Genomic DNA, 23,766 nt, shown 5'->3' with positions numbered 1-23,766 from the left:
GAGATGGATAAAGAGGTGAAGTGATGCTGTTAGAGGCAGAAAGAAAGGCTGGATGCAATGCACAGGAGCAAGAACACCACTGCAAAACCAGAAGACACATTAAAGTATCCACTCCTTGCATATTCTTAGGATTTATAAGCTGCAACTATTCTCACTGATGGTGAAGCCACTGCTTCTCAGACTCTGCCAACATCTTCATATAAAGTATGAAGAACATACTTTGGTTTATCCACATTTTGAAAAAAAAGACCTTTCATGGTCTAGTTGTTCTGAGGGAGCCCTCAGCAGCATCGAGAGCTTTAGGATAGCACCAGCTGCTGGCAGTCCTGCACTGCAGCCTTGTTCTGAACAGCTCATCACTACTGTGCATATAAAACATGGCTTCTCTCTCCCTAAACATTTCCATCCCACTCTCTCCATCACTTTCTGGAGCGTACATTTTTCCTCCAAAACCAAAAATGGATCTTCAGGCTCAGAAATGTTCCAGTAGCCCCACCTGAACACTAAGGAGAGACTGGAGCTGGACACCAACTCTCACCAGTACAATCCATGTGATGTCTGCTTACCCCAACCCCTTCACAAGGCAGCACAGACTAGAGTGCACCAAAGACTGAAAACAAGAGGAGAGAGGACAGTAGCTTACTTTGGAAGAGTCACATTCAAGGTTCCAACAGGCAGAATTTCCATTGATTTCCCCCAGAATTTGTTTTTCCACCTGATATCTGAATATAATAGTGAAATACTTAAAAAACTGAAATGACCAAGGTCTCCCCCTTGCACTGATCCTGGCACCAGACCATCTGTGCTAGACTACTCAATTCAAAACAGGGCAGTAGAAAGTATGAAAAAAATACTAGGAAATTACATTAGGTCAAAAAAACTAAATGTAAGTTTAATTAAGGCTCATGCCTGTGCTCCATGATTGTCAAATGTCTTGTGCACACATTTACTACAAATTAAAGGCATACACACCAGTAGGTACAAGGAAAGAAAGAGTAATTTTTTCAACTGTAAAAAGAACTGCTTGTGTTTGTAAGAAATAGGAATTTTATTGGTAAAATAAAAAGCTTTTAAATGGAAGAGTATAAACAGGCTGCAAGTGACAAGGGAAGATTAAGGAACTCTTAATGAGAATTTGAGTAGAATAAATCAGATCATCAGTCTCTAATACGTCACTTCAAAATCAGAAGTATAGAAATTCTAAGTTCCAAATGCAAAGCTCAACTTTTACAAAGCTTTTACTTGACAATAAGAAAGGAGTTATGCTTTTGAATTAAAAAGTATACCTTGCCAAAACACAAAGTTTTTCGATTCACAGTGACAGGCTGAAATGGGAGGATGGTGGCTAACCTGAAAAACAGTTTGGTTGAGTTAAAACATCTAATTTTCATTCCTAAGACAGTACAATTGTTATTGCAATATAAAAATACTAAATAGCCCATGTTGCTATGAAAACAGATACAACTTAAGTGGTTGTACTTAAAACAGCTCCTTGTGATTACTGTAAAAATGTATTCCTTCTAGCATTTAATGAAGGCCACCCATATTAACAATATTAATTCTAAGAAACCAAACCATTCTAAGTAGGAAACAAAAATGGTACTATTCTATAAAATAAAGAACAAAAAATATAAATCTAAATAGGAGTGTCTATCTAGAAACAAGCTTTACCTGCTCTGAGAAAAATCGAAATCCTTTGTCTTCTCTAATACATTCATAGGTTTCACCAAGCACTGGGTTAAATGGCTTGCTTCCTGCTCTAAAGTACGTAGAGGAATAGCCTGATGCTGCAAAGGCAGCTATAAGAACCTGTAAAAATACAGACCAGAACATGAGAATAGGCAGACATTCTTGTATATGTGCCATCACTGTGTGGTACCACACAACTCACTCTGCTCAGGATGACAACTGGATTAATGAAGCATGCCTGAGGGTGAAACCATGCATCCCACACAGAACAAGTATAAACTTTATTTCTTCTCTTGATATAATTTCTTTTTCCTCACAGCTTTATTCAGTCTTTCAACAGTCTATTAAAATGACAATCTGCACATAACACAGTTTTTCTGCCTTTGACCAGGCTTGTTGTTAGCAATTAGGTAATTTAGTGACCTAAAACAGGCCCACCTGTAGTCCTTCTTCCTGTGAATAAATATTATGTAGTAACGTCTAATTACATCCCATAATCACATACCATTTTCAGATGGGAACTATTTTATTTAGTGCCAAACATAAATAGGTCTCACTTAGCATGTCCTTAATGCAGAGTTATCTCCAAATCTTCCATACATGTGCAGCCTTAACAGCACCCTTGTCTATATCTACAACCACAATTCAATAACCCCTAAGCCAGGCCTGACTGGAAGCAATAAGTTAAGTGACATGCCATGGTTATTTAGCTAACAGGTCCTATTTGCAGAGTGTAAAAAAACCCAAAACACATCAGCCAGTCCGAAGCCCAAACGCAACTTCAGAAAAACAATACAGGGATAAAAATGAGTCAGCTACTGGCAATGTGCTACCAGAGGGGCAAATCTTAACCAGGTTCCCTTCTCCTCCTGCTAGTGAGGACACATCTCTCATGTGAGCTTTTATGTGCTTTGTTTTCTTCCCACTGTGTAATGGGTACTCCATTCTTTATTCCCTTTGTATTATTCAGAAATGCAGCATCAACAAAATTAACACTGCTTTCACAGGCTTTTCTTCAGCAGTAAAAATCTTAATTCTTCTAAAACTGTTTTCAGATTAATTTCAACTTCCTTTTCAAGTTAACTATAAGACACTGCAGAGAAACAAAGGTGTTTACTATCCTTGTGATATAGAGAGTAATGTGAAAAAAAACCAAACAGTGGGGTTTCCACTACTTTTGGATGCTTATAGAAAAGATATAGAAAATAAGACAGAAAAGTCCTGATCTTTCAGAGAACAGTGAACAAGCAGTGACATATTCACAGCATTGCTGCCACAAGCCTTGGGTATTCAGCTCTTTTCCAAGTAGTCCTATATGCCTCAGCTCAGGTGTGCAGTTTGCATCTTTAGGGGTGCTGTTTAAAAGTTTGGCTTGTATTCCCAAGTACAGCAGCAGACATCTGCAGCAGAGAAAGGGATTGAATCCACATTTCCGAGGAAGCTTTCAGTGACACCATGGCTTTTCCCTCCTGAATTCTCCCTACTATTTCAATACTGACCTTCCAAACTTTTCAACAAAGGTGGCAACCATTTTACTCATTAAAATTTAATAAGTAAATAAATCATTTACTCATTAAAATCCTGCCCACTCCTTACAGAATCTCCCTCCTTTTGTGAGGGACAGAATCACAGAATATTCTAAGTTGGAGGGGACCCACTATGATCCTCTCCTGAGTCTTATAAGAAAACAATGTGATGATGGATAATTCAACCCCCTTTCTCAAGATAGGTACAACTTCTTCAGTGTTTAGGACTCCTCACTTTCCTGCAAGCCTTGTGAACACGGCAGTTCAGGGACTTGAGTGTGCCACTGTGTAACAGCCAAAGGCAACCTCTCGCCTCCTAGTTATCCACAGTGCTGCCAACCCAGACCAGGGAACAGCAGATATGTTCAGCAACAACACTGCCAACTTTCCCTTACAGCCTTTCCCTGCATCTTCTGAGGAAAAGCAGACACAACAGATCAAAGCACCCTGAGAGCTGAGCACAGGCTACTGGCTGTCAGTTAAAAAACCAAAACAGACTTACAGGGGAGCTGAAGTCAGGCTGCCCAGGCAAACTTTGTTCTGGTGTTTTGAAACTTCTGTCTTAGAAATTGCCTGGGAGGATATCTTATTCACACCTACACTGAACATAAGGCAGCCACAGACTTGATTAACTCTTTAAGGCTGCTGGATTTGATCAGTGAAAGCCAGGAAAGGATGCTGCAGAATTAGAATCTGCCAATGCCTACAATGATCTACAGTCATAGAGCGTGAGATCAATCTTAAATAAATGAGTTACAACTGCAGGACTTGGTCTGAGGTCAAGAAAAACCCTGCAGACTTGTTCAGATCAAGCCTACCACCTGTAACTGTTCACACTACTTTTCTGACCCAGCAGGGAGCTCTGTTGTCTGTGACCAGGAGGAGAAAGAGAGGACCCTGCACAGACCCTACTCAACAGCTCCCTTTTTAACACAGACAGAAGCAGTGCTACACTAAATGCATTACCATACGTTCATAAGGATCATCTGTTTCAGCAGCCTTGTCCAAGAGTTCACTGTATTCCAGCTCTTCACAAAGATGTTGCAAGGTATTCAGAGGTTCATTTAGCTCAACTGGCATGGATACTTTGGAAAGATCTTTACCAATGTTATTTCTCAAAATATTCCAGAGATTGATGTTACTGGTGTCAGGGCTGGGAGCTGGGAGACAAGTCCTCCGTCCATTTCTGAATGCGCCTCCTGTTAGCTCACCATTAAGAACTGGGAAGGGAAAAAAAAACTGTCATAAGAAAGCATCAGACTAAGAAAAACAGAGCTCTCCATTCAACCAAATCACTGCAAGAACAAGCAAGCCCAACTTCACTGTTTTCAGCTGAGTTGGTCTTGTACTGACATGCAGTAATTCTGGTACAAGAGCATAACCAATGTAATTTCCCAAAGCTTGAAACACAGTATACTTTGCCGAGAAATGTTGTCTGCAACACTGGTGTTGTCCTCAGATATATTGTCACTCACATCACTGATATAAGATTCATCATCAGAAGCCTAAAACATAAATAAAATATCCATTAACTCAAATACATATAAAATATACTGACAAAGCAGACAAAAATAGCTAACTGAAACACAAATATTAAAAAATAATCAGTATTCAATTAGAACTATTAGCTAAATCAACTGGATGCTTCACTCAGTCCATAGTGCCAGTGCACTAAAAGTGTCAAAACAAATGCTACATTGTCCTCACGTTTCTGAATTCCTTATTATCCAAATACAGACGTGAAATCTGCAAAAGGTGGCTTCGAGTGAGATCAGGGATGAACAAAAAATTGATAACATAATGCGCTAGGAATGGGAGGTGAGAAGAGATAGTCAGATTTGTGCTTTTTATAAAGAAGCAAACAATAAAACGTGACTTACATTTCAGCAAACTAATTATGTAAACATCAATCTATCATTTTGCAAAACAAGAATCTCATCAGCATTAAGATTATTTTAAAATATTGTTTTACACAACTGTTTATTTCCAGAAAATATTACCTTTTTGTCTATTTCTCTCGTTACAGATAATAACTTTATATACATATATAGAAGTTTTTTTTAAAGAATTTTTGAAAATCTGAATTTAATTGCACAGTCTAAATTTGACTGCACAGTCAGCTGTAACTGTCTGTGTCATCCTTAGGTGGAACTGCCATAGCCTAGAAAGAACATGCACTGAACATAAGTTCCTGACACAACTAACTTTTGACTCAGTTTTACCCTTCAGGGAACTCCTGCACCTCTTTATATGATCTCAGGTTTCTTTATGTATCCTTTATACATTCTGGTATCTTTTTAATCTAAGTAGCATTACTAAAAAAAAAAATAAAATTCACTAGTGGTGGCACTACCTAGCTCTGTCCAGCAGCACAGCTGCCACATGATGTCACAGCCTACCTCGTTCTCTGACGAGCTGGCAGACAGAAGCACTTCCTGTGCGTCAAAGAACTCTGAAACAGATTCAGACATAGACAGCCTGCTTTCATTAGAAACTTGCTGAGACAGTGGCAAACTGACATGAATTTGTTCACCCGTCTGTAAATAAAGCACAGAAAAGTAAAAGTATTATTTCTAATACTAAAGAAATATGCGTAGAAGGGGTAAACACCTGAATAAGATTTCTATGCCAAATACAAACACAGAGAGTAAAGGCAGGACTTTAATTTTATATTAGTAGGACTTTGTGTGTACCTAACAGATGAGACTGAGGATGGCAAAATAAATTGCATTTTGAACAGTGAGATACATGTCTTCATTTGAGGCCTGCCCAGAATCTACTGCCAAGTTTTACCAGCATGGAATTGGAGATCTAGTTCTCTATGCAGAGGATTGATTTTGTGGAGAATAGCTGGATTGTGTCAGACAAGTTCAAACATGAATTTCAGATTAAATGACATTTGGAAATAACAAATTACATCACTGGGAGCTAGCTTTGATAAAACTAAAATTTAATTATAAAGCTTTGTAAGTTACTTTCCAAATAAATGCCCTTGTGAACCAGTTTAGTAACAATGTTTGGAAAGTTTGAATATTTAGGAGAATAGCTATAATATGTATTTTTATGGGCTTTTATTCTATGTTTATACTCCAAATCTCATTTGCATTATGCCATTAACACTGACTCAACACCAGTAAAGGGAACGAACTCTCTGTGGTTTATTATAAAGAAATGTAACAGTAAAGTCAAGGATTCAAAACTGTGCTGCATCAATGCCAGTAGTGCAGCAAGCTAAAATAATGGAATATACCCTCCCCTTCCTGCTAGTGATGGGTGGAACACAGGATTTCAATGTTACCCTGCAGGCTATAACATTAAGAAAAATTAAGATGGTCTCCCTGTACCATTTTACCACAGGATCTGTTGCTGTGGAGGGAAAAAGATCTCAGACTCAATCCCTTAACTTTTACAGCATGTTGCTCCTTGGAGATAATACAGATGAAACTACTGAAGCCCGTTTAAACGTGGTTAACTCTTCAGATTTCAAAACAATGCCCATTAATCTTATTCCAGAACTCTTGCATATGGTTTTGTTGACATCTTAATTCTGTAGAATTATTCTATGCAGTCACCTCAAAATGCACTAACAAAGCATCCCAAAAAGTATAAACAAGCCAAGACGTCAAAAACCATTCCTTTTTCATTAGGACTTACAAAATTGTAGATGGATTGTGATGCTTGATGAACTATAATGAAAATAGAAGCTCATTTTACCGTAATCTTTACAGAAAGTGATTAAAATTTGGAGGTTTTGTGTAAACTAAAGGGCCTTGGAAAAATACACATGCTCCTACCTGAAGAAGACCTTCACACAGGCATTATCTACACATTGCAAGATCATAGAGACATACAAAACAAGCAAGATAAGTGAATGTGATGTCTGGAAACTTCTTTGAAAAACTTTTTCAGTCAGGCACACTTCTACCAAGACAATGATGAACAAATGAAAAAGAAACAGCTAACCAACAAAAAATACAGAACAGAAGAGAAGGTCATTGCCCAGAACTTCACTGCACATTGCTGTGCTGTGGCACCACTTCACTTCTATGTTCTGTTGCTAGCCTCCAACACACTGGATTCTTGGAAAAATTGTCTGGATATTTTCAAAAAGCAAATAAACAGAAACAGTTTTACCTTTCTTGCTTGTTAGAAGAAATAATTAGGAGACAAGACTATGTTAATTGAAATGGCATATGCAGAGAAAAAAAAAATAGTGGAAATGACAAATCAAGAACATTTTTGTAAAATGCAAGCAGAATGGTTGCCAAAGTGACCATACCAATTGCAATATATTATAGTCCACAAATTCAGATTTGTCATGAGGGAAGATCACTGTTATTAATACAAATGTTTGTTAATTTCTTGACTAAGGAAACCAAAACAAAAAAAACCTACATGTTGTAATTATATTAGTGCAGTGCTTGGTTCATGGACTGAACCTTTTGATTTTAACTGTACCTCTAAAGATAAATGTGATAGTAAATGTGAGGCTCTTTAGACACTTGCAAAATCAAGTCATTAAATAATTAATTGTTCTGTTGATTTGGAAAGAAACTAAGATACAGAATTTGTTAGCTACCGTGTGATACATTCAAATACAGTAAAACCTCACTAATTCCCACAGGCAACAATTAATATTCCAAAACTGGAGTCCTTCTCTGTTCCTCTAAGACCAAGCTGAGTTCTTTCATGTCTGACATATGGAAAACAAAACATTGAAGTTTTATTGTAGGTAAGGACATATAACCTGACTTTTTCTGTGAATGAATATTTGCCAATCTGAAAAATTCAATAATTTTTCAGGTGTGTTTCAGCTGTTTAGTGAGAATTAGCAAGGTTTGTACTCTAAATCCATTAAAGGCTAAAGTCTTACCTCATCAGGACTAGGGATAATATTTACACTGACAACCTGATCACAAATAACAGATTCTGAATGTATTCTGTTCAAGCGACTCCTTAGTTCAGCATTCTGGTTGAGAGCCTTAAAATAAAAATTGTACATTTCATTTAAAATTAAAATGTAAACATTAAAGAAAAAAAAGAAAAAAAAAAGAAAAAAATAAAAGAAGGAAAAAAAGCTTCTTTCCAGCAATTTCCTAAAAAAAAAATCACAGAACCTCCTTTCTTTCATTTATAGGGAGAGATCTATTTTGAGATCCTCTCTAACATGACTTCATCTTTGGTTACTTTGCCTTCACTGTTTTCCAGGAGATGGGGGAACAGATGTTCTCCCACAACATAGCACTGGCATTCTACCTTAGTTCTTCAGGGAGCTCTTTGGCAGGTGTACTGGTGGGTTATGTACATTATGGAAATGGGGAGTGAGTGCAGCAACAAAGAGTGAAACTGCAGAACAATACATGGGACCTACCCACAAAATGCCCAAAGAGGCAATTCTTGGTTTACAGTGATATAGCCCCTTCCGAGTCAAGGTTATCAGCACCCAGAGGCTTCAAACAGAAATTTCTTCATTTCCAGTAAAACCAGCATAATTGCTAGTATCATTGTCTACCCACCCAGATCAATTTTACAGATTCGTCCTTGTACTTATTTCAAACTAATGACCCACTACAGTACCACAAATTCCAACAGAATTCAACTGGTGTCTGGTATCTGCTGATTTTTCTCCTATTTTATAGTCCAACCTAGATTATAAATCTGGGTGCATACAAATTATCTGTTATTTGGAAAGACTAGAGTGTGAGATTCTGAAATCCAGAAGTACAATATGCTACATACCTAGAACATGGCTGACTTAACCTTAATAATCCCCAGCACTGAGGACTATGGGAAAGAACACAGAGACATTTTGTTTCAGCAGAAAAGGAGTGTTACAATGGAGTAAAAGCCTTCTTCTGTCTCCCCCTAGTGCAGATTGAGGAATAGATTGCATGAATGTACTGAAACAAAGACCAAAGGAAAATAGGTAAGCTTAAACTGTCACTAAACAGTTTAAATTACCCATTTTTGCTTTGTTCTGAAATGGTCTGGACATGTTCATAGCTGACATCCCCCAGAGAGGGAAGGCAATGACTAACAGCAGACTGACAATAGCTTCTTCAAAGGCTCAAACCTGGTCATGAGACCGGACAAACCCAGTCACAGTCAATTTTCCACTTACTGTCCACTGAGACTGTGAAATAATGCGTGACAGCGACTTTTAAACTAATGTTGGAGGCCAGGACCAAGAAGAAAACCTGATTCCCTATTTCATGCAAGTTGCTGATAAATATCCACAGGTCTTAGATCAGTTTGTGTCAATAACCAGAAATGGTTACCCTTATCTCTTGCCTGTAAGCCTTTTTTATCACGATGCACAGAAATCAATCTGCATAACATGATATGCATTTGTATCTATAGAAAGGTCTGTCTTTAAACTTCTGCTCATACTTCTTGCAGATGCAGTACTCCACATTAATACAGCAAATACTTTTATGCTTCCTTGATAATGAATTTTAAAAATTGAGTTATTCTGAAAACTAAGGACTTATAATTGCTAATTTCTTCTTCCCCATTAAAGCAAATTATATTTTTTCCTTTAGCTTAAGTGGGAAAGAAGCTGAAGAGTTAACAGGTGTGTGTCTGGAAATCCAATTTACACATGACTACATTGCAACCCAGGACTCCTTTTGCATTTAGAGACACGGACATATAAAACATACCTGACAATATACAGTCAAAATTTCAAACTTAGTAACAAAACCAAGATTACTTCCTTGGCTGTGCTGGAACAGCTCCAAGAAAGACATCTAGCATTTGTATAAAAACATTTGATCCTTTTTCTTCACTTTGGAAAACCATAATGATACATGCTTACACAAATTATATCCTTCACCTCCACATGTACTGAGGATCTATATCATAACAGAATATGCCACAGTTCTGTTTGAGAACCTGGCTTTTTCTTGGCTCCTTTTACCTCAGGAAATGGCAAAATACAAAAGAAGTAGTGCATTGGGCAAGATAGAGGTGCTTGAAATCAAATCAAGAACATACCTGAGAGAGGGACTGTCTGAGGTGAGCTATTTGAGCATTGTGGCCTGCAAGATCGTGCTCTGAAACAATCTGCTTAAGCTTCTCCTTCTCTATAGCTATGCTGTTAAAGGCAGACTTCAAAAGAGAATGCACTAAGCAAAAAGAAAAAAACACAACAGGTGTTTTCTTGGCTGCAGAAATCACATTGACATCTATTACAATATATCAGAAATAATGACAGAGAGCGAAACTTCCACAGTAATTTTGGACATTTGAAAATTTCAAATAGACATTTGAAACAAGGATTTGAACTTCAAGTAATCCAAGCCAAATAAAGTACAAACACTTAACAGCTTGCGATTGTAATGTGCGTACTGTACGTTCACACATATCTCATCTGAGCATATTCTTGGTGCTGAACATATGGAAAGGTGCATATTTGGAAAACTGTGTCATTGGACACAGTCAATAACACAGTGTGTTATTATCTTTCTGGTTTTTATTTATACTTCTTATTTATACTTTTTATTTATACTTTTCGGAGTAACAGACATCAGTTCTGCTAGACTTAGTATTGTACTAATAAAGAGGATTACTTGGTCTTTAAACAGGTTTTGAATTTTTAAGATGTCAGTCTCACATTTTTTCTATGCTTGTTATATAACATCAAACTGATAAAAAAACCTTTTTAAAATGGTATTTTTCAGTTTGTAGGACCATTCACTTACTGGCAATAAAATTGCAATTCAAAAGTACGTTCCTGTAATAAGCTCTTTTTCCATTGATTCCACTGACATAGAAAACTGCACAAAAAGGAACTCACAGCATTATGTGCAGCAGTTACATTCTAAATCATCTTTGGGGAGAAAGAATGCATTTTTTTGAGGGGAAAAAAAAAGTTTGCAAATTCAGACACTTATTTATAGAGCACAAAAAGAAGTTCAGAAGACTGGGAAAGCAATTCCAGAATTTACCTATTTCTACATTTATGACATGCATGGAAAATATAAGAAGGATAATACATGCTGCCTTTGTGAAGCCACCTGAACAGATAAAAAGTCTTATACAGTATCACCCAATGCAGGTGAAAGCCCTGTCCACAACCAAGTGAAGGCAATAAAGAAACACGACAGAGAAGCATATCACAGGAAAGGCTTGGCATCTCCAGCTACCTTTTTGTGCCATCAAGCAGAACTCTTCTTGAAGCTTCATGTACTCAGTAGAGCACTCCAGAGGGTCAGTCACATGGCTTGGGGGAGCCTGAAAGTCAATGTCTGCACAAAGGTTGGGGTTGGATGAATGCAATCGAACAGGTGACATCGTAGCACTGAAAGGGACCTACAGTGACAAACAGAAGAAATGTTGTATAAGGTGTAACCAAACTTTTGACTCTGTTGAAGGAAAACACAAATTTCTTCTGAAAAGACTTAGTTCACAATGAGAAGAAAATGGCAAGAGTGAACATGTAACTTCTTACTCTCCTAAATCTCAACACAGCTGATGCAGACTTCTCTTGATTTTTTTCACTGAAATAGAAAAAAGAAGGCCTAAACACATAGCTAACAGCTAATGATGGAGTATTTAAATTCTAACATTTAGAAAAAATGGATGATTTGCTAATGCTTAGAAGATTACTGGAAAATTGAACCATGAGACATGCTCCTTTATATTTGCACATTTGAGAGTAATTGTAGATGAGTCTGTTGTTGCAATACCAACATTTGAAGTATGCAAGTTCCTCCACAAATCTAGAAATAGGATATAATACTATCAGATATATCACTGAAATTTTTCAAAACTACTCATAAATCTTCAGTTGAAATTCATTGTACTGGCAATTATGAAAAGGGAAGAAGCATACAGTCTTTCTATTTTCTTTTTTAACTAAACAAACAATAAAAACAACAAAATAAAATCAAAACTCTGCCTGGTTTTCATTTGAAATACATGAATCATAAATAAATGCAGAGAGATACAGTTCAGTAAGATGGAGCAAAGAATTTGGTTTATTATCTTTCAACTTCTCTTTCTCCTCTGCTTTTCATAATAAAAGTAATAAAGTAATAGAAAAACAGTATATGCAAGACTTTCTGAGTTATATATGCGTGTATCACGTACTGAGCAGTTACCTATATGCTACATATGCACTGTATGGCTACCACTGCTATGTAAGTGATGTGTGTGCGACCATATTTTGTATTTTACTTTAATGTTACCATTTACACACATTAATATGAAAATCAGGCCAAGAACACAATTTTCAACCGCAAATGCAACAGAAAAGCATGCAGAACTACATTTTGTTACTTAAATATTAAGCACTGTTTAATGTATCAAGCACTGTTTAGCACATTAAATCTAATTAATTTCATTAGATTGATCAAATGTGTAAATCAAGAATTGTCACACTGCAGCCCAATGCAATTATTCAAATATTAAAAATGGGGCCAAAATATAAAATGTCTCTTCATAGGCATGATAAAGAGTAGCAGGTAACATAAAAAGTCATATTACTAAGAATTTTTACCAACAGATGAGTTCTATACTGTCATCAGTGGTTGAACTCAACACTTTGCTATTTGATTATATCAGGGAATGGTTTTATTAATTCCTTCCTGTAAAAGCTGACATCAATACACAGGTTTAGGTTCTGATTCTCCAATGAAACCCTCAAAATCCTGTTGGATCTATTAATCATGAGCATACTCTGTAAAATATATTTTCCACTCTCTTCTTTCTCGATTTCCAGATATCTATCGTACATTAAATAATAATTCTATGGCACCTATCTAATGTAAGCTTTATTCCTGCTTTCATGTATTTTGACTTCCAGCTATATGAACAAAGTATGTATTTTTTACTGGACTTCAGTTTAGCTTCATATCAAAAAGAATTTGTTAACAGAAGATGTAGAATGGATTCCTTCTATTTTACTAGATATTTAACTCTTTATCTTCTTCACAAGTACCAGAGCGCCTGTGTCCAGAGCCCAGCAACATTAGGTTAATGAACTACTGTGGCTAAACATAGGTGAATTTCAAATTTCTTCTCCAAAACTTTTCCCCTTCTTAAACGGGAGAGCATGTTTCCAGGACTTTCTGACTGGGAGCATCACGAAGTTTCCACGGGTCCAGGTGGCTCCAGGAGGGCAGAGTAGGTATCTATACCGTACCTGTGTGTATGGAGAACATACCCAACCCTCCAGACCACCCAGAAGGCATGAAAGAAGCTGACACCAGCTATCATGCCAGAGCTTGAGGGAGAGTCCCCCCAGCCCCACATGCCTGTGGTGATGGGGGAGGCTCCCCAGACCCACACGGACTGGCAGAGCTGCAGGCACGCTGCCCACACATGCAGGGGGGCTCTTTAGTCACTCTCTGATGAATCAAGCTACTTTAGATACATCATTTCTGCCTCAAACCTCAGCTGGCCAGGCTGAGAAGAAATGCTTCTATAATGAGGTTTATTGAAAAAATACTATTTTTGATTATGCCCTAGAAACAGAATTTACATGTCCTACAAATACGTAACACTACTTGCAAGAAATATACATTCACATGACAGAGACAAGTAGCCTCGCTGACTGCTTTAAATGCAAGAACCAAAAATACTGAACTGTTGATTGACATGAACTCTCCTCATATGCATTTTTAAGAAAAGTTTCCAAGTCACTTTCCATAACAGATTAGAAAAAAACACATTAAACAGCCATTTTCATTCTCTTGAATAGGAAACAGTCCAGGAAACACTGCCAATATATTTCTCCTACCCTTTTTTCCTTTCACTTATGTGCTTTCTCTCTGTATTAATGGTGACTTGACCCTGACTTTACTACCTATTCTCTTTTTGGTTGTTTTATATTGTTGTTGTTTTGAAGGTTTTTGAAAAAATATTTAGCTTCTTCATCCATCACTCTAGTTTTCTCCATACAGACACTTCTAGACATAACCTGAGATGAACCTTGTCCCAACTTCCTGCTTTACACCAGAGGCGTTATACCCACTCATCCATCACCTTCTTCAGAATGACGTGCTCATGTAGGAACAGACTGTTCCTGGCCGAGTGGGTTGTAAGAAAGCCTCTTTCTGCTGTGCATTTAGCTGATATAATTCTGTATCCCCTCAGTCTATGCACACAGCTTCACTGTCTGGGAGCAACAACCATTCTGTGCATGGAAGCCAGGGAGAGCAGGCCATGGCCACCAACACTGCAACAGCAGCAGAGTCATTTTGGTGCCTCTAGCTTTCCTTCCTCCTGCATTTTCTTTGGCTTCTCCAAGATCTCCCTCAACAGGTCCTCACTTCAGGTGCAGATAACAACTCAGCAATTCCCTGTTCTCTTAGTGCCTTCCAACACAAGCCCAGCTGCGTTTGTCTACTGAAGCACTCCCCAGGTAAGGAGTACAGCCCTTGCCAAAGCTGCTTAACTGCTGCTGAGCCTTCTGGTTAGACACTCCCACCAACACTGCTCAGCCCTGTAAACTGGGAATCAGGCAGATTTCTGTGCTAGGCAGGCAGGCAGACCGACAGAGTCAAAACAGCAATCAGTTACAGAGCACTCATTCAGCATCAACTGATTACAGAGGAATAAATTTAGATGAGTTAATTTCAAAGCTGGAGAAACACTGATATGTCTCATACTTCTTAAATGAGCATAGAAATAACTGAGTTTGTGGTTCAGGTAGCAGGAGCTCAAGGTAGTTAGGCTTAAGCAGAAACTATGTCAGATCTAGGGAATTTTAGCTTCAGCCTGGAACAGCAGACCCTGGAACACTTCAGCCTGGTGAAGACATTCACTGCTTGGGCTAGATAAGGAGTTTGCATTTAAAGCTCACTTCAGTCTTTGGCTGCACAGTCCTCCCTATCTAGCTGTTGTATTTATCTGTTGATGGATTAGTACAAATGTCTATATTGGGCCTTCCTAATGAATACTTTCTTGATAAAGCAGCAGCTGAGGATATCCTTTTGATGGTAATTTAATTTCACAAACAGGACTTCTTCCCACAACTAATTCCCAGCCGTGGTGTTGATTTCTGACAAAGTGTTAGAAATTGTATTTCTGGTGTATTTTCTGACAAAGATGTAGAGAATTAGCAAAACTACATACAGACACTGAGGTAGTAATATGACTTTTTGGGATTATGGAATGCAAACAGAAAGTGCCTCAAACAAAAAGGCTAACCTGATACTACTTATAAAAATATCAGAAAGTTTTATAATTCCATGGCTTTTTGTAACAAATCTCCTTAGTTCTTTTTTCTTGCTACAACTGTCACATCTTTTAAGAGAATTTGATAATTTTTTTCTATTTTGTATAGTATGTCAAAGACTTATTGCGTGCAGGGCCTGAGTCTGTCACTTGCACTTACATAAAGGAGGAGGGACATGTACCATGTAAACAAGCTCAGACCCACATTTATGAATGCTTTTGTGCTGGGCCTGACCACTTCTAAGAAACTCAGCTGAAAAGGGGTAGCATGGACACCTCCAAAAAGTGCAAGAAACATTTTCATAAGCTTATTACACAACCAAGTTACACAGCTTCCCATCCTTAGAGCTATCCCTTGATTTTTAAATCCACTCACTGTTGTAGCCACAGCAGCTGCCAGTCTCTGCCGGCGTCGTGTTGTGCTGAACTGGCCCTTCGGTGCCGGCCCTTCCTGACAGTGAATGCAAGAAAAGAAGGAAGTAGAAAAAGAGAAGGGAAGGGGTGATGGGACACAGGAAAATGAAAGGTGATCAGAAAAGGGAGAGGGAGAGTCTTTAAGTGGGTTTCCATTTTGTTAACTCTTATGGCCTACACATGTTGAGGACATATCATGTGTTTTCAGCTGTGCATGCCAGAGACATAAAAAGCTGGACACCTCACTAAAATTATCTCCAGATGAGTTGGACTGCAGTGCACTCACTAAGGCTACAAAAAAAATCTATTAGCATTGCCATTCAGAGTCATAAGGCAATAATGGAATAAGACAACAGAAAGGATGCTACAGCATGCCAGAAAATAAAACAAAAGTCAAACTCCTTCAAGGTCGCTTGACCATTTAGAAGATGAATTCTGAAAGAGATCACTTTGCAGTAGTGGAAGTGCATGAACTGTGGTCACTGAAGATGCATGTGTCTCAATGGTAAAGCTTTTCAGTGTATATGTTATCTAGTGAGTTTTCTTATGTAAACATTCCTGTACGTAGCTCTGGCATTCCCACATCCATCCCTGAGCCTGTTGTATCATTTTCTCCACACACCACTTTTTTCAATTCCACTTGTTTTTCCCCTACGTTATTGAATGCTTGGCTTCCAAACCAAGACAAAAACTCAGATAAAGCAGCACAAATAAAAACTCAGTATTTCAACAACTGCTTCCTTTTCTTCATGTCTAACTTGTGGCCTCATCCTGCTTAATTTTACATTTATTTTACTTGTAAGAAAATTTTTCACAGTACATTAAAGTCAAGCAAGTAACTGTCTAATGCAGAGGAGCTCCACACCTGTCATAATATCATTTTATTTAATCTTTAATCAAAATGCCATTATTTTGAAGCCATTTTCAGATTTTGGAAGACTAGGAAATACACCTTTCTACTTTTAGAAAAAAAATCTCAACTCCTTTATATTTTTATTCCCCTGTATCTTCACATAAGTCACTTCAGTATTTTTAGATCTCTAGATCTATATAATTTTTCCTTTTCTGCAAGCAGCCTGATGGTCACACAAATAACACTTGCAGGTTGGATACATCAACACCATGCTGAAGAACAGGATATTGTATTTCAATCATTAGCTGAACTGTCTTGCTTCTGTAACATTCCCAGTAGGGTCACTACAGTGGAGAATGGCCAAACACTTCACCCTCTGGCTGATATTAGTAGCAGTGCCACTGATAGTTGTCTAATGATCACAGTAAAACACTTCTGGTGTAATATTTTACACAATTCTCACATTAAAATGACATACATAACCTCTGAAATACTGGGAACAAACTCTGTTAAAGCAGAGAACAGATCATATGCATAATGTAAAGCTCTTTGTGCTCTACAGAAATATGTCTATCCTGTGAATAAGTGTATGGAAGAATATTCTTTTTTAAATAATAGGGACAAACCCATGTACACAGAGAAATATGCACAAATTTATATATAAGATTATGAATGCAGGTATGCATTATTAAAATGGGAATAATGAGCTTTTCAGAACCACACACTCTCCTCACCACGACAGAAAGTGAGGTCATAATCTGAGTTAGCATAAAAAGAAATACTTACTTTAGGGAAAAAGTAGTAACTAGTCTAGGTCTGGTTTGTTCTGAGCTGAAAGTGTCAGTAATGCAAGATGATTTTTCAGATTACTCCATAAAACACAGCTCTCTATTACACTATTCCCCTTGTGAAGTCTTGGAACTTCACAACTTTGAGCTTTTGTGGAAAACCAAAGTATCACTGGGTCATTATGTTTTGCAGTAATGTTGGGTTTTTTTCTTCCTTTGGAGCTCTCATGAGAATGATAACTTAGCCTTTTACCCAAAGGGAAATAAATATATAAATGTAAAAAAAACCCACCAACCAAACAAACAAGAAAAACCCCAAAAACAAAACCTACAACTCATTTTTTGTACAAAAGTGTAATTTGTAAAATGAATTAATAGAGGTTAACTAACCTGTTGTTGTAGGCCATTTTCATAAGATCTTAAATAGGCTTTTTAAAAACAGAATGAACCTCCTCCATGAAAGTAATCTTTCTTAAGAGAAGCAATTCATATTACCCTTGAGTAAAGGCCTGTAAATTCAGCTGTTAATTCTAAACAACTTGGCAACAGTAAACACCCAAACCTGCAAATGTATAGACACATGCTATGCCCAGTTTTATTTTAGGGAGTAACCCCTCTCTAGTTACAGGGATTAGCTGTGTGAACAAAGTCAACTGCACCCAAAGTGGCATATTTAAGTGGTAAATATAAATGTGTAGAAAACAAATCAAGCAGCTTTACTTACAAGAAAGAATACATTACACACCTAGCATTCATACTGCAAGAATGTGTTAGCAGGAATCCAAAGAAAGCTATCTTGTTAACAAAAGAATGGTAACAAGTACAATAAAAAACCTGGATGGGAGAATTCCCTCCTTGCCTCATACGCAGAGGATACTGAGCCAGCAGAAATCACACACTCGTTCCCCATCACTCACAAAGCACACACCTTTATTTAAAGCTCCCTAATTTTATTCTCCCCAGAAGGATGTTCTCAACATTGTACTATCAGAACACCTTTGATGTAGTTGAAATTAATACTCCAAATGGAATCAACAGTGAAATTAGTTTAAAGTTAGTTTGTTAATATTAGCATTATCCCCTAAAACTAAGGACATGTATGGAGGTATGAAGAAAGTAACAGATAATAAAAGAAATCTTATTAGTACCAAATGTCAACCATTCAATAGCAAATTGTAAGCAAATATGTAAGCACCATGAAAACAATGATCACAAATCAGACAAAACGATTCTCAGTAGGAGAAATCCTGATAAACAGTTCAGAAAGACTTGAAGCAGTCTTGAAAAAATAAGCAGTAAGGAAGGCCAATGAAGAAGAAGGAATGTCTTAACAGAAGAACAAAATGGGGATTAGCTTAAAGCGCATGTAGGCATCAGAGGAAATCCACATTTTAGCGGCAAATTAGGAATAATACAATGAGTCAGTGAGGCCATCTTCCTGCAGAGCACAGCTCTAGCACTCAGGAGACAGGACAGCCCTTGGAGGAATAAACTGAGTCTATCAAACTAGGCAAGATAGTGGAGTAGCCACCAAGTATTCTTCGTCTTTCATATAATTTAGAAAAAAAATATTGTCTCTGTTTCATTGCAAAATAATTTATAAATCAGTCAACAACAACTTAATACTTTATTGTAACAAAATAAGCTTTATATCTACAGCATGAAGCTTGGCAGGAATTAATGCTGACCTAAGTTAGTTCATTATCAACCCAGAAGTGACAGACCCATGTAGAGCAGTGCCATGCACATGAACTCTCTCAGGGGAACCTGCAAACCAATCCTATCTGAAAGTTTCAGGAGCTGAGGCACACTCCTGCCAAACCACAATCAGCAGTCTGAATCAGGTGCCTGTGATGGAAGCCCAGGCCAGCGTTGCTTTGGCAAAGCGTAGGTAACGCAGGAACAGCTCATTATTCACTATCACCAACGATAAATCATCATACACTGACTGCTTCCATCATTTTTGTGGATGGGACTTCTCTGAGGTTACTGTGGCATGAAAGAAGAACATGTAGTGGTGACTGACTCTTTGTAGGCACCAAGTACTCGCATGCATTTTCCTGATATTTTAATTTCCCTGTTTTATTCAGCACCAGGGAAAAACTGTGATCCTTCAATTTCAGATAGTAGAACATAACATCAATCACAAAAATTCCTTTTTTAATAAACCTTTTTAATCCCAACAGATGCTTCATTATTCTACTGATTGTGATTTTCAAAGTATAATAGGTAAAAAGAAAAATTGACTGCAAGAGCTGCAATGAGAAAGCTGATGCAACTATGACTTTTTCTTTCCTTAAGATTATTGATCTTAATTGAAAACCCCTTAATGTGCCTATTGGGGGATGCTTTCAAGGTTTTTACTAATTTCAAGATATTTGAATGGATTAAAAGTTGCTGACATTTATTTACTCAATAGCAGACATCACAGTGGTGATTGTTAGCTCCCAAAGCCAGTTAATAGTCTTCATTATCTGTTGCTTAGTAATAAAAAAGATCAGCTTTTGGATCAAACCTCAGAATACACGACAGATTCCAACAAAACACAAGGCAGCAATACATGCACATTATGCTTATTTCTGTGTTTTCAGTTCTAAGGAAGGATGGAGTAAATTCTTGCTTCATAATTTATTTTATTGTTATTTTCTTTGCTCCTATATTAGCCTTTTCCATAACAGAAGGCTTGTGAAAGTATTTATAATTGGCAATATTCCAAGTATAGATCTTGACAAAGACAACCGGTATGTTTACTATTTCATTCTGCTTTTAATTTGATGTCACTTGTTCAACTGTCCTCCTTTGCAACTTTGATATGGAATAGCAGTATCCCCGTATGGTGTATGTATATTGAGTTTTAAATACCTTAAATGACCAATATTCAGATCCCCCTCCTTTCTCTAGATGGCAATGTTTTCATATGAATTAAAATAAAATCAGTACTTCTCTCACTATCTTCTCTAGGTTTTGAACAACAAACTGAGATTTAATTTACCTCATCAGAAACAGGAAAGACAGCACATTGACTTCCTACTTTTAGCTAATATATAATTTCATGCTTAGAATTTAATCTAGAAGTAGAGTGAAAAGTAAAACATAGTGCATTCAGTACCTGAAGTTGAATTTTTGCATCTTTGCTGACACTTTTTGTTCTCCATCGTCTCGTGACCCGCTTGTCTTTCTTTGAAATATCTACACAGTTAGCCTACATTACACAAATAGTTAAAAGCAACAAAGTGCTATTAAGTTAACACAAGCAACACAGACAATACAGCAAGTTAGTCAAGCATTGTAGCATTAGACAGGTACAAATTAGAAAGTAAGGAGAAGAACGCTGCTGCTGGGGACCCGAAATTGGAGCAGTGATCAGCTGTAGCTACCCATATACTTCTATAAACACCTGGTACAGTTGGCTCCTTTAGCAAAACTACTGGCACCCTTTCTTTTCATGGGTGTGTAGTATTTAGGAAGTTATCTTGAAATCCTCATGGATTTCTGTTGTGGTATTACTCAGATATTTGTATGGACAAGAAGATTCAGTGAAAGTGGAAGAAAGTATTTATGATTTAGGATCTGCCATTGCTTTCTGGTAAGAGGAACACTCACCCTGAACTGGGTAACAGTCCAAAACTTGGGACCTTTGAACTATGCCCCCTTTTCTAGAGCATGCAACTTCATCTTTGAGGGTCTTTGGGTGTCCAATCCTTAAAAAACTTAAAATGTTATCTCACTCAACAAAAACTCCTTAAATACAACTTCAATTTATACATGTGTTATATTGTAACAGTTCTCAGTTTTGTTTTGCAAATAACTTAATAATTTGATTTGTCCTATTTAACTCAAACACTAAATACATCATAATTACTTGTCTACACAGGAACAGAAACAGTATTACACAAGATTAAAATAAACATATAAGATAAACATTTCATCCAAGTTTCACTATTATTTCAGAAAAACATTCTGAGTTAACAGACATCACCTCTATATTTCCCTTAACAGAAAGAACAAATATTTCAGTGTAATGATTTATGTTCAAACATATTTACCTGCATGTCTGTGAAATTTGGTGCTGACTGAGTTCTCTGTAGTATTTCTAAATTTTGAAGAAGCTTACTGAGTTCCACAAGGTTAGACTGACAATGAGCAAGATCTAACAGATATAAAATAAGAATATATTAGGTGTTTCAATTCAGACTTTTTATTGCCATGGTGTCCATTGTTAGAACTTAATTGCATTATAAAAGTTAAGTGTCCAAATCCCTTGTAGTAAGGCATCCAAGTGAAAGTTTTATTTTCAGGGATATTGGACATTTTTTGTTTCTATAGGAGTCAGCAACAGCTCTGGTCCTCAAAAAGTGATCACATTTGAACAATGACATCCATTAAAATAACACAGATTATTGTGATAAATTTAAAAAGCAACAACCCAGAACTCATAGGGAGCAAAGTTCCCACCACCAGGTAAAAGTTTCTAATTACCTGAAGAACTACTACATGTTCATGTAAAGATGTAACTTAACCACTTTACTGACAGAACTCTTTTCAAGAGGTTTTGCTGAAAGAAAAAGGCATGAAAAGATAAAGTCTAACCTTCTGCACATCTGTCCATCTCTTCAGAGTCCTGCAGCCAAGCTGCTACTTTACTCTGACCAGTAGTGCAGGTGACAGGAAGGCTGTTACTGCAAGGTATAGGAGGCTGCCAGGGGAAGTTATTTTGCTGCACCTAAAGCATAATAAAATGCTTATATTTACTGTGGCTGTATTGCCTTGTCAGTGTAATAACTATACTACGTCAGAATAGAAACCAAATTATGCACTGTGTTTTCAGTGAAATCCGTGATTCATCTCCAAAGTTCCCAAAAACAAAAATTTTTTGGAATAGCACGTTGGAGAATCAAACTAGGAACTTCACAAGTGGACTGTGCTAGGTACCAGTTAGGAAAGCTGCTGTTTAAGAGGAAGAACATAATCAGCAAAGAGACAGATTTATACGTGATGACAAAGGCTAGTGCAAATTGTATGGGTGGTGAATACTTTGCAAGATCTGTACTGCAGCCCATTTCAGTGAAGTAAGGCTAAATTAGACAGTATTTCAGCTGATTGCAGCTGCACACGCTCGCAGCTTTTCGCTGGCCATCAGTTCCCACAGTGGATGCTCCTGTTTTATTTGCATTACAAGAAGAGCCCACTGAAACTACCCACAAGCAAGCCATGAGTTTTCAACCCAAGAACTGCACACCTTTCCATCCGACACATTGGCAGCTGGTGAAGACTCTGTAGTAGATGCTGAGGGGAATATATGGAAGCTGGCATCCCTGGGAGATCTCACAATCTCATTCTGACGGTACAATCGGTGGTGCCGTAACTTTGAAACCCATGCATCAAATGAATCCTGGGATTTCACCTGGAGAAAAATTTGCTATCAAGAAAGCATCCAAGACAATACTTTTCTGCACAGTCTTTTACAATTTCATTTGCTTCTACTGAGGATGGAAAATACAGTATGTATTTTCACTTATTACCTTTAGGTGATAGATGTGTTCTTCTGTGTCAAGATCTATTCTACGAGCCTTTTTTTTTATAGACATGACTGATAAACCAACATCAATGCTCCCATGGACCTTTCCTTTCTGTATCTAAAATCAAAAAATCAAGGTGCAACTTTAGAAGTATCATGCACTTTTTCGATATATTTAACAGAAAACTATCTGGTACTGAAATAGTTTCCCATTTTATAAACATTTTAGCAAAAAGCCATATTAAAAAATAAAGGTGCACTCAGACAAACCACTGAACCACTTATTATATTTATAGTCAGATAAAAGTATCTCACAAGAAGTGCTGGTACAAAGCCAACTCCAAAGTTTGGGTCTGTAAAGTGGTTCACACCAGTGCACAGGTACAGGTAAGTGAGAAGCAGAGAAAATTAGTACTTGACACCCTGCTGCTACAACTTGATAGTTATTAGTATCTGATCTGACTAATTTATTGCTACCTTTTACATCTCTAGAGTACATCATTATCAATTCTTTGTCATATCCAGGGCTGTATATATATATCCAGAGCTATATCAGCCAGAGCTGACATAAAAATTGGAAAAGAAAAATACGTGATCAGGTTAATCTCTCTCACAGCTTCATTCAATAAACTTATATTTCCATAGAAATAAAAAATGTAGAATACTTGAAGACATAACCAAAATCTTACATGCTTTATCTTTAAATCCATAAACAACTTTCATGGGTGTACTTTCATAAATATGCCTAGAGTGAGTATGAGCAGACTGAACTTCATTAAAAGTTTTAAAGTCTTC

General features: G+C 37.2%; 1 protein-coding gene across 4 annotated transcripts in view; it reads right to left on the bottom strand.

The window, feature by feature from the left end:
• The window catches only part of OSBPL6 (oxysterol binding protein like 6), a 97,690-nt gene that overhangs the window by 15,141 nt on the left and 58,783 nt on the right, over positions 1-23,766 (bottom strand). For 3 of the 4 annotated variants that reach the window (XR_009277766.1, XM_058840159.1, XM_058840158.1), the window contains exons 6-19: positions 22,976-23,089; positions 22,693-22,857; positions 22,044-22,176; positions 21,500-21,603; positions 15,775-15,849; positions 11,363-11,528; positions 10,212-10,342; positions 8,089-8,196; positions 5,615-5,752; positions 4,633-4,720; positions 4,182-4,435; positions 1,672-1,809; positions 1,287-1,350; positions 644-722 (exon numbers count right to left, since the gene is read on the bottom strand). Coding sequence is in view for 3 of the 4 variants with exons in the window: in XM_058840159.1 (XP_058696142.1) it covers positions 644-722; positions 1,287-1,350; positions 1,672-1,809; positions 4,182-4,435; positions 4,633-4,720; positions 5,615-5,752; positions 8,089-8,196; positions 10,212-10,342; positions 11,363-11,528; positions 15,775-15,849; positions 21,500-21,603; positions 22,044-22,176; positions 22,693-22,857; positions 22,976-23,089 (1,757 nt within the window). In the remaining variant the exon portion in view is untranslated. The remainder of the gene's footprint in view (positions 1-643; positions 723-1,286; positions 1,351-1,671; positions 1,810-4,181; positions 4,436-4,632; positions 4,721-5,614; positions 5,753-8,088; positions 8,197-10,211; positions 10,343-11,362; positions 11,529-15,774; positions 15,850-21,499; positions 21,604-22,043; positions 22,177-22,692; positions 22,858-22,975; positions 23,090-23,766) is intronic. The other variant, XM_058840160.1, reaches the window with a different exon arrangement.

Source organism: Poecile atricapillus, chromosome 5, assembly GCF_030490865.1.
Source record: "Poecile atricapillus isolate bPoeAtr1 chromosome 5, bPoeAtr1.hap1, whole genome shotgun sequence".
Classification (NCBI taxonomy): Eukaryota; Metazoa; Chordata; class Aves; order Passeriformes; family Paridae; genus Poecile; species Poecile atricapillus.
Note: the sequence above shows the minus strand (reverse complement) of the source record. Positions and strands in the feature narration are given on the sequence as shown.